This window comes from Tursiops truncatus, chromosome 9 (assembly GCF_011762595.2).
Source record: "Tursiops truncatus isolate mTurTru1 chromosome 9, mTurTru1.mat.Y, whole genome shotgun sequence".
NCBI classification, from domain to species: Eukaryota; Metazoa; Chordata; class Mammalia; order Artiodactyla; family Delphinidae; genus Tursiops; species Tursiops truncatus.
Window position 1 is genome coordinate 39,103,952 of NC_047042.1, and position 12,205 is coordinate 39,116,156.

Sequence of the window (12,205 nt, forward strand, 5' to 3'; positions counted from 1 at the left end):
CTTTCTTTTGATTTCCATTTGCATGGAATATCTTTTTCCCTCAGTTTATTTCTAGTAGAGGAAAAAAAGTATATCAACAATTTAGAATTCTGAGACCCAGCCATTTTTAAACCATGGTTAAGAGTCATTCCATTTTAGAAATTGTGTGAATTATTTGCATAGATGTAGTGCCAAGATAAAGATAGACAAATATTTAAGTCTTTATTTACATGGAGTACAGTTCTCGTGCATAAAAATATGTTAAAAACCAAAACCATGATCCTTGAATTCAAAAAACATAGTGGGAAGTTTGGAAGACGAGGGTGAAATATGCCTGGGATAGTTAAGATACAGTAGAGTGAGGAGTTAACATAGCAGCTAAGAGTACAGGTTCTGGGGTCCTACTAGTTAGGCTCATAACTCGATCTGCTACTTTCTAATTCAGTGATCTTAGTAAGTCACTTCGTCTCCCAATACTTCCATTTCCTCAGCTTACAAAAAGGCTCTCAATGGTAAGGATGCTATAGATGTGGAACAAGGGAACAAGCATACAACTAATCAGGGCGTTCATAATTATTGACACTATTACTATTATAAAATTAATAAAAGTCCTGCATGACTAACAAATTAAATAAATGTTACATAACTTCTATAGCTTTTTTAAGAGATTAATGTAAATTGGAGTAGTTGAGAATGTCTTCATGAAACAAATGAAACATGACCTGGAACTAGAAACCCAGATTCATGGAATGAAATGATCCATGAAATGAAATGAACCTAGAGATTATCCACCCTTTATGGGCAGTAGTAGTGAATACTTGTTTAGTGCTCCCTGTGTGCTGTGTACTTTTCTAAGCACTTTATATATATCTTCATGCATCATCCAATCTTTACAACAACCTTGTGTACTGCAAACTATTAGTTCCTTTTTTTCAGGTGGGAAGATTGAGGCACAGAGTGGTTAAGTGGATTGTTTCTGATCACACAGTGACCAAGTTGCAGATCTGACTCTAGAGTTTACACCCATAACCACTATCCCATGCTGTTCCAGATAGAGTTTTGTGCCAAAACTAAGGTTGGTGGGGGAAAACAATTTGCTCAAGGTGACTAGTAGTTAGTGCCCAAGAAGTTAGGCACTTAATCCTTCTTAGCGCCTAATTTGCAATACTTCTGTGCATCTGCCACCTCAACTGGCTCTTCGTGATTTGTGTGATTTCCCCAGTCATGATGGGAGGGCCTGTGAGGTGAGATGAAGGCCAGGTGTTAATTTCTCTGAAGAAGGCCTGAGCATTTTCTGTCCTTTGGGGAGAAAGGCAGCAGTATTTGGAGAATAGGTGTGCATTGGATAGTGGGAAGATGAAATTTGATAGGTCACAGTCAACATTTGTGAGTCAGCAAAAGTCCGTCAGGTACATTTGGGATTTATTCCTAAGGACAAACAGGCCAGCCTGGAAATTTCTAAGCATGAAATCAGATGTCATGTTATTGAGGAAGAGAAAGTGGAGAGAAAAAAACAAAGGCGCATAATATATATATCTTTTTCTTTTTTTTTTTTTTCCTTCGGTACGCGTGCCTCTCACCGCTCTGGCCCCTCCCGCTGTGGAGCACAGGCTCCGGACATGCAGGCCCAGCGGCCATGGCTCACGGGCCCAGCCGCTCCACAGCATGTGGGATCTTCCCGGACTGGGGCACGAACCCGCGTCCCCTGCATCGGCAGGCGGATTCTCAACCACTGCGCCACCAGGGAAGCCCTATATTTTTTGTACATATATTTCAGCATATAAGCACACTGTAGGTAACCATATTTAAAAGAGGTACATACTAAGTAATGCACCTGTATCAGAAATGTTATAATTATGTTGGTGGAATCTAATGTGGTAAATTGAAGAAATGTGCAGTGGCTAAGAATTTATATGCATGCAGTTGTAAAGGGAGAGGGGAATCAAGCTTAATCTGACAATATTTATCCCTATGCACACCCTCAGTTTACAAAGCTTCGATTAACTTCAAAGGAATGAGGTGGAGAATGCAAACCAGGCCTGTTTTGTTTGTGATCATACGCTTGTTTTGTGGGTGGTATCCTTGTGTTTCTCCAGAGTTCATCTTTTCTATTTGCACACACGGAAGGAGAGCCGAGTCCTCTTTCATCTTCATGTTTTTCTAGTTTCTTGGAAATGTCAATTACAAAGGACGGCTGTATAAATCTTCTTTGTGTGGTTTAAGCGCTAATATAAGCTGCCGAACATATCAGCTGGCTACAGTATTTGACACACTTAATACTGACTTTACACCTGCAGTTATAGCAGACGCATCGGTAGAGCTCTGTGTTCTAAAGAATGAGATTATATTTCAGAATACAACATACAAAAGAAATATAAAAAAGTCCATTTTACTCATGAGTTTCCTACATTGTGTTACATCGGTAAACCATTAAGCAGCTTGAAAAAACGCTGTTTGTTTTCATTGTCTGTCATCCTCTGATCACTCAGTTGTAGAAAAATGATTATTCCTGTATAATTTGTGATCTACAGTAGGCATTATAATATCCGTTTATTCACAGGGGCTTGCTGTTAACATCTAAGCATCTCAAGAGGCAAATTTTAAATAGGTGCTTTAGGTTGACACAGCAGTAAATCTAGTTTTGACAGTTTTAAAAGAAAGCAGTTAAACATGCGAATACATTGATTGTTTGGATATACCAACTCATTTGAGCATGGAGATCCATTTATATATACCTTACGTCTTTAATTTTTTAAATCCACAAGGAGTATTAGTAACTAATATTTATTTAAGTGAAATTTATGTGAAAATACAATCCAATGCAGAATTTATTTCCCAGTTAGTGCATCAATATATTATGAATAACATAAAGACTTGCATTGTGCAAAGATTAGTATGATTTGATATGTACCTTGATGTTACCACAAAACGCTTTGTCCAAAGTAGAAGTAAAAAGATTTGTAATATACAAATATTATTGCCTCCGTGCTGTGATTTTCTATTTCCAATAACACCTGTACAATACTGCTACCTAGTTATGCTCTACCTTTTACGTTTAATGCGGTAATCTAATTTCCCCTTTTTTGCAATTAGCAAGTCAAAGTAAAAAATGTACATTGGAAAGTTGCCATGACACTATTGCTCTGGAGCCAAATTTAGTAACCGGTGAGAAGTCTTGGTTCCTATCAGACAGGGCTGGTTCCTGAAGGACCAAGCAGAATGATCTTATTACATGGCGTTTTCCCCTGTAATGTAACCTCAAGGATGCACTTGTGGGATCATGCAATAGGAAGGCTCTAGAGTAGGGGAAGAAAGGAACAGACTTCCTTTGAACTAGCAGCTGCGAAGTTACATCAACAACTCTATGAAGTGTAATAAAAATTGGGGGATAATTTTCTACACATTTAAGAAGGCCTTCTGGAATACTGTGAATAGGGTGAAAATTAAGGAAATTTCTAAGGTTATCAGTGTGTGTAATTAATGAATAGTTGTATAATACTTGATTTCGTATTTTCAGCTATTCTTATGATTATATATCCCTAGATCATAGCAAGTAAGTCCCATATAATTGTAAGTTTATATAAATATGTCTTGAGATAAATTGGGCTGCAGGGTATAAAAATCATATTTAAAAAGTTGTATTATCCATGGTTAAAGTCTTTCTCAATAATTGTTCATTGTGAAGATTGTGGAAGTGGACAAGAGTAGTCTCTTAAACTCTTTCATAAACTGACTTGGTGCATTTGTGATTCATAACTCCCAACTGTTATGCCAATTAAAAATTAGAGATGTCTTCCTGTAGAAAAAAATTAATTTAATCTATAATATAATACATTTTTTTAAAAAAACTTATATTCAAAGGAAGCAATCTAATTTTTTAATGAATTTATTTATTTATTTATTTTTGGCTGCGTTCGGTGTTCGTTGCTGTGTGCAGGCTTTCTCTAGTTGCAGCAAGCAGGCTTCTCGTTGCGGTGGCTTCTCTTGTTGTGGAGCACGGGCTCTAGGCACGCGGGCTTCAGTAGTTGTGGCACATGGGCTCAGTAGTTGTGGCTTGCGGGCTCTAGAGCACAGGCTCAGTAGTTGTGGCGCACGGGCTTTGTTGCTCCGTGGCATGTGGGATATTCCCGGACCGGGGCTCGAGCCCAGGTCCCCTGCACTGGCAGGCGGATTCTTAACCACTGTGCCACCAGGGAAGCCCTGGAAGCAATCTTTTAAAAATAAGTATGTTAAGAAATCACAGAAACCACTTAAAAAATGCTAGTGTAATTCTGAAAGTCTTCATCCCAATAACAGTTTTCTTGGGATTATATCCTTTAGCTGTGGAAATGCGATCTGTGTATACACTGATTGTTTACATTTGCTTTCTGAAACATTTGCAGAGTAAAATCAGCTCCTTATATACTGTATCTTACGTGGTATCTCTTGACTGTTTATTTCATGGCCATGTTTAAGCCTATCCAAAGCTCCCTTCATCCTTTGGCTTGTTTACTTATTTTATTTATGAAGGCTGGGCCTGTGTCAGTAGAGACTTTTTATAGTTATTCTGATATCACTCGTGCTATAGATTTTTTAAGTTAATATTTATTGTTAAGAAATGACAAAAGGGCTTGATTGGCATCTGGAGGTGCTGATGGTATTGTCACAGTTTAGGAAGCAAACACTCTACTTAGCTATGAGTCTCATTTTTTAAGAAAATCTTACGGATTTTCATAAGGAAGTTTGGTCAGCAATATTATCTGCTGTATGAAAAATAACGTGCACTTTTCTAAATGTTTCTACGTAATAATGAAACATTTTTTTCTTCATAAAGGCTATTTTGGGGTTAAAAATGTGGCTCCCAAATCATAGTATTTACTTTTATATTTCATGAATCTCCCTTTTCTTGGAGAGAGTTCTTAATCTGGTACAGTTAAATACCCATTTTTCAAGATGGGCAAAATAGTTTGGATAAAAGCTTTTCTGTAAGAATGGTAATTTCTCATGGAAAATGCTCTAGTGTACCTTGAATTAAATATTACAGGGCATATTTAAAGAAAATCCCCAAATTTATTTTGGGGAAGAAATTCTAAAAATTTTGTACCAAATTAGTAGTTGGTTTAAGTAAGATGTGTTTGTGGGATTTATCCTCGTTAGTAGTAACATCTGTAACAATTGAGGCCAAGTGACAGATAATTTCTTTTTTAAGAAGGTGTTTATTGTCAGGAAAATTACAAAGTTTCCTTTGTAATTACTCTTTGTTATTTTGGCAGCCTGTAAAGTTTTATTGGCATTTACTGAAAGGTACTTTTTTTGGCTCTAGGCAGCTGCCTTTCTTTGTGGGGTAAACTTTTCTAGCTCTGGTATTCACAACATATTTTCAACTTTGTCTCCCGATGGTGTCTTTTTGAACAAGGAGCCAAGTGGCTAATAATGTCTGAATTGTTCTCAATCACGTCTTCAGGAGAGTGACATCAGAATACTGCAGGTGTACTTCAGCCATTTGAGTGTTGTATCCTACTTATCCCGTGTATCATTTTGGAACCAAAGTGGTCAGTTTAAGACCATGCAAATTACAGGCTCTTTCACATAGAGCCTGGAGGAAAAGTATGTTGAAATTATGAATCGAAAGTGAGGATTCACTAATTTGAAAGAAAAGAGAATCTTTCAAGCAGTACCGGGTCACCAAATCAGAATTGAAAGATTCTTTTCAAGAGGTGAATATTAAAAGAAGTAAAGCCCAAACATTGAAGAAATGGTGCTATAATAGAATTTTGTTAGACTTGGGAGTGTGACATATACGTTTGGAATTTCAGTTGTCTTGGTGGTGGTATTCACTCTGTCGCCCATGTAACATTTCTCTTACCTCTGGGCTTATTTAAAGACTTTTCTAGTTCAAGCCATTACATGTGAGATGAATTCTAAATTTAGAATTATACTGCTCTAGTTCTGAAGACCACCAAATTCGTTTAAGCAAGTCTTTGCATCACTAATTACTTATTTCATTGCTTTGAAAATAATACTGGAGAAAGTGGTTATACTTTATTTCATAAAAACTTATTTATTTGACTACTTGTTCTTAGTGAGTAAGACTTACAAATCGTAGAAAACTGCTGGTCTTTTTACTAATTATCATTCCAAAGTGATGACAGGCATGTTAGTAATTGGCAGTCTTCTTTGGCAATGAAATATCATCTTAATTTTGTTTTTTATGTTACTATGGTCTATAGAGTAATTAATGTAAAATTTTAGGTTGGAGCTTCTGTATTTGTGATTTAATAAAAAAGGAAAATTAAAGATTACATTTATTGTTTGCTACTTCTAAGTAAAAATATCCTTAGATGCTACTATCTGCCTTGGTTCTTCTCTACTGTCTGTTGTCTACTTTCTTTTTTTTAATCAATAGATTTCAAAGAATATATTTACCACCTTTTATCTGAACCACTTGTTAGAGATCTATACAGATAGTTTGCAGAGGGTGATACTCTGAGGTTTGTTCTGGAGAGCTGGACGAGGCAGGGGGGTGCAGGATAGAAGAAGCCCACCTTTTACATGTCCTTCCTATGGGAAGGAGCTGTCTTCATGGTCACACAGTATCGAGGACAGAGCACTCTTGGTGTCTGGGTATTCAGCAGGGCCCATCTGTCATGGCCTTCTTCAGAACTTCTTCATGCTAGACTGAGAAACACCAGGTAGTGTTGGCATCTTCCAAGTCACCTAGGAATAATAATAGATGCTGATCAGCCTTTTCCAAGACAGTATTGTCCATTATTTGGAAGAAATTACAGAATTACAAGGTAGAGAAGTAATATTAATTTTTGTAACCGTATAGGTCTTAACGAGTATCCATATCAAAGCACAATGGAACAATTTCTGCAGAAGAGGTATCTTGTGTATTTATAAAGGTCGTAAGTAGGTGATTGATGAAGTAGGGCAGTTTTTGAGGGGTGTGGGTTTGGGTGGGCATCTTGATTCAGAACTTCATTTCAGTTTATTAGATCTGTTTCTCAAATAGCTGCAGCTTGTTCAGGTTTGATTCCTGCCAGCTGGATATGAAGTACTCTCTGTTTGGGCTCGCTGTACAGAATCTCTTTCCAAAAAAATAGTGTCGTGCTGCTTTCCATCTACTGGACCAGTAGGGGAAGGAAGATCTGATTTGAAGCCAGTACAGAATGCAAAACTGATTCGATTTGGATTGTTTTTACATTAGGTCTTCTTTTCCCTGTTCTTACCCTTTTCCAGATGGAAGAACCAGTTTCCCACCAGGGCACTTTCTCCTGGCAGTTAAATTGTGAAGGTGAGGATCATTTAGCACCACTCCTGCTGAAGTACTGTTATAGTAGGATTAGGCCTTAAAATTCAGAGGAATGAATCAACACTGTCCGAGGTCTCTCTATTTTTAAATTAATGGTGCTTGCGATGCTTTTAAACTAGGAATATAACTTTTTGTCTTTTGATTCTGCTTTTTATTTTATCAACATAATAACATTACTTTTCATCATCAGCTAGAAAGAAGGTGGTCCATGAAATGCCTTTTAAAGCACCAAGTGTTTTAAAATGTTAACCATAGGTACACCTTTCTAATGTGCATATGCACCCTCCTTTCTTGAATATAGTAGATCACACCCAATGTTGCCTTTTCTTGGTGATTAAGTCTCATTATGAATTTCAGTGACCACCATTTGCTAAAATCCAGTAATGCCCTCAGGGATTCTTGAGGTGCTTAGAGCTGTGTGGCCTCAGAACGTTATGCCCTCTGAATTCTTGCATCAGATTTTTACATTTTTCTTTGACATCAGCGGCAAGCAGGTACTTACACCCAGAGTTACATTTTAGAACTACAAGATTGCTTAGTCTGATGCTTTCGTTTTGGAGATGAGGAACAGAAGCCCAGAGAGGTTGCACACTGTGCCTGAGGTCACGCAGCTAGTTAGCGGTGGTAGGAACTAGGTACAGAGGACTTGACTCCTTATCCAATGCTCATTCTGCCAGGCCACACTGTTTGCTTTTTCCTCTCGTCAAGGTACCTTCCTTATAGATTCTTCTCCATGTGTACATTGTTTGTTCTTAGTGAGTAGTTGACTTGACATAACTACTGTGAAGTACTATGTGTAGTATGTGTGAAGTTTCCCTATGAAATTGGAAACAAGATGAAATAGAAAACGTAGTATGGTAACACTCTGATGGTTGAAGTCCCGTTCCTATCATTGGTCACTTTATTTTCTTGAGTTTCAGTTTATCTTCCGTGAAAGGAAGTGCTTGGAGTAATAATGGTAATAACTAACGTTTCCTGAGTTCTTACCACGTGCCAGGTACTCTTCAGAGTTCTCCTGTGCATTACCTCATTTAATTCTCACACAAACTCCATGAGGAAGGTCTATGATAAGCCCCATATTACACAGGGAGAAACTGAATCCTGTAGCAGCTACCTAGTTGACCAGAAGTCCTTAAGCTAGTAAGTAGCAAAGCCAAATTTCATCTCCACGCTCTTAGCCACTGCTGTTATGTTTCTGGGTGATCTACGTGTTCTCTTTTAGCTGTCATGTGTAAATATTCTGGGTTTGAATCATAGCAATGCCAATAGCTAATATTATTGAGCACTTACGTACTTTACGCGTAGCATCCCACTTAATCTTAACAGCGACTCCACAGGGCAGGTGCTATTATCATGCCAACTTTATAAAAGAGGAAAGTGAAGTACACAGAGGCTTGCCCAGTCTTACAACTGGTAAGTAACAGTGGCAAAATTTGAAACCAGGCAGATTTAAGTACTTGTTACCTTCACTGCTCTGCCCTATTGCCTGAGAACGAGTACTTGAGTACCTAAGCCAGAGCGTGTTATAAGTTTTGTAATAGTTATTTTTGCTGATTAGAGGTAATGTGTGTGTGTGTGTGTGTATGTGTGTGTGTGTCTGGGCACATGCACATCCACATGTGGAAACACACTGACTAATGATTTCTTAGCTATGAGGTGTAGAAAACTCTCATGAGCTATGAGGTGTAGAAAACTCTCATGCCAAGCATAGAAATGAGGGAAGTAAGTTAGTGCCAGAGAGAATGGGGTGTGGAGTGGTAGCGATGGTGGGAACTGTGACAAATAGGAAAACACGGGTTGTGGCCAAAGGGGAAGGTGATATAGGGCTCAGTCAACTGCTGTCCTATTTTTCAGGCTGGAAAGTGGATTCAGTATTGCTGGATATTGTGTTTTTTTCTAGAGAAGCCAGAATTTTAAACCAGAAAAGGATTTTTAAGCTGATTTTTAAATGATCACAACGGGGGCTTCCCTGGTGGCGCAGTGGTTGAGAGTCCGCCTGCCGATGCAGGGGACACGGGTTCGTGCCCCGGTCCGGGAAGATCCCACATGCCGCGGAGCGGCTGGGCCCGTGAGCCATGGCCGCTGAGCCTGTGCGTCCAGAGCCTGTGCTCCGCAAAGGGAGAGGCCACAACAGTGAGAGGCCGGCGTACCGCAAAAAAAAAAAAAAAAAGATCACAACGAATTGAAATTATTTGAAGCCACTATGTGAACCAAACAGAAACATTGGCAACCTCTGGTTTAGACCATCAGGACTGGTAGATAAGTGACCTTCAGATGAGTCAGAGTTGGTTGCGTCTTTTGAAGAGGGAGGGTTCCAAATCCAGAATACTTGTCCATTCTATTCTGTCTATTAAGATGGCGTAACGGTAGTCTGTGGTGTAGAGAAAGTTGAATTATGAAGTGTACTTTTAAGAAATAACTGTCTTGCGTGAGGCTTTTCTCTGTAGATTGTGAGGATTCCTGGCTTCTGATTTTGGCTCTGTCCTCAGCCCTGGTTTCCACGTCTGTAGACACCACAGCAGATTCTGGATGGGGCTGTGGGGTGCAGGATGACCTCCGGGACTTTTTCAAGCTCCATCCCCTCTTTTGTTCGGGTATGTACACCCCTGGCAGGACCATTCAGGAATCCCTGCAATGGAGCATGCAGTCCCTGTTACTGATAGGAGGAGTTTGGGATTAGGAAAAAGAGTTTGATATGCCCTTCTGAGAAAGGTGTGGCTTCTCTGAGGTTCAGTTCTGGTTTTCAGACTGCCCAGGAAGTTCCTTGCATGTGCCGAACATTTACTTCTGGGAGCAATGCAGGGGCAGTTTGATGACTGTTTGCCTTCCTCCAATTAAAGTAGCTCCTCTTGTTTATATTTTTACCTAAAGGGCGTCCACTTATGGTTCCTTTAGCACAGGGGTTTCTGAGTACAAACACCGGCTCAATCGCTAAAACTTGATCATATCTAATGTTTTCAATTTAAAAATTCTGAGATTGATAACAAGAGGTGAGAGTCTCCCTTACTTTACCTTTGTGATTACTACGGTGCAGCATTCTATGTGTTGCCAAACTAACATCAAAGGACCAACTAGGTATGGGATCTATCCCCACTGATAATATTCCTTTAAGAAACATTGTATCATCTTTTTGATAACTGCTTTACTCATAGAATATTCTTTCAGAAAAAAATATATATCAACTTGCTGTGCAGTGGTCTACATTTTTGTCTTGGAAATATTATAGGTGAATCTATTTCCAGATGCTGCAAATAATGGAAAATCATGGAAAGTGGAATCAGGGTCTCTGTCCTTAAATGTGTTTCAGTTTGCATTTTGATAGCAGTTTAGAAATGTTATCGCTTGTTTTGTCACAGGCATAATTCACATCTTTCTTCGGGCACTGTAAACAAGAGAAATGGTTTAATGGCCCCATAGAGGCACTCTGCTGATAGCTGAGATTAGGCCCTTTAGTAATGGATGTCCGTGCGTGTATGTGTGAGTGGTACGTGTACACAGTGGGGGTGGGGAGGGCTTGGAAGAAGTAAATGTACTGGAAAAGAATCTTCGAGAGGCTCAGATGCAGCAGAAGTGCCCGCCGATTTTCTGTAAGACTTGGAAGATGGATTTACGGAGTGTGTGACACTATTGTCTTTATTTGTACACAAGCCTTCCCCTTTGCTTCTGGAATTTAACCCAGTACTAATTGAGGTCACTGCCACCCATTTATCACCTGAAATTGAAGTGATGTTAACTTAAAGTGAATGCTTTTCATCTAGTGAGTGTATTCCCAACTATATATATTTGTATAAAAGGCTACATGCATTTTTCATGCCATGCTTGTATCTGGTCTTAAATAACCTAATTTATGTATACCATTTACTTTTTCCCCTTTTTACAGAGTTTTTTTTAATTTGCTGCTATAGCCAAGTGAAATTATTTTACAAACACTTTTGTGTCCACAGAATGATTTGTTTTGACTTCCTCAGCTATATTTTGTAGACAAGTGTAAAAAACTGTCTGCATTATACATAACCATGGTCTAAGTAAATGCCTTGAAATACCTCAAAACACATAAATTTCTAGTGTTTTAGAGCCTGAATATCATGTCATGCTTTTCACCATCTTTTTTGTGTATATACCTTTAAATTGGCTACACAGCCAGAGTAAACACAGGGTTAGTGAAGCAAAATTAAATATCCCTTAGCTGTTTAGCTGTTCCCTATCACTAGCAGGGGTCACCGTGCCAGACCTTTCTCCTTTCTCATTGCAGACCATAATCTAGACTAGGGATCAGCAGACATTTTTTTCTGTTTTTCTATTTTCAGATAGTAAATATTTTAGGCTTTGTGGGTCAAAGTGTTTCTGTCACAAATATCCCATTGTTACTCAAAGTAGTCCTAGACTCTACCTAAATGAATGGGTAGAATGGTGTTCCAATAAAACTTTATTTACCAAAACAGGTGGGAAGCTGGATTTGACCCATGGGCTGCAATTTGCTAACCCCTGTTCTAGAATACCGTACAGTAGACTATTCTAAAACAGACTTTTTGAGCAGACCAGAAATCGCAACATCAAACTCAGGAGAGTCTCATCAAAGCTCTAAATTCCCAGCTAATATTGATTCAGAAACTACAGATGTGATTCAAAGACATAGTTTTGTTTACAGAAGAAGTAGTTAAAAATCTGATGTGCTTCTCTCTGCAGGGTAATTGTTTTGTACTCACAGAAATTACTGCTCTATTTCACTCTTAGGATAAGAGTTGGGAGGAAAGCAGAGTGAAAGGTCAGAGCTAAGACAATTTATCACCATATTAACATTCGGTGTCCACATAGAGAAGGGGACCCATCGCTTGTGACATTTTGGTTATCAGAATCAAGGGGAAGCTTTAGATGTTGGATAGCAATGTTTTTCCTTCAGTGGAATATGAGTGGTGTGAATTTTTAAATGCC

General features: G+C 38.7%; 1 protein-coding gene across 12 annotated transcripts in view; it reads left to right on the forward strand.

Annotated features, from left to right (window-relative positions):
• The window catches only part of ETV1 (ETS variant transcription factor 1), a 95,463-nt gene that overhangs the window by 33,175 nt on the left and 50,083 nt on the right, over window positions 1–12,205 (forward strand). For 2 of the 12 annotated variants that reach the window (XM_073809670.1, XM_073809671.1), the window contains one exon: window positions 7,201–7,255. The exons of the other annotated variants lie outside the window; for them this stretch is intronic. In XM_073809670.1, coding sequence (XP_073665771.1) covers window positions 7,201–7,255 — 55 coding nt within the window. The remainder of the gene's footprint in view (window positions 1–7,200; window positions 7,256–12,205) is intronic. 12 annotated transcript variants of the gene reach the window in all.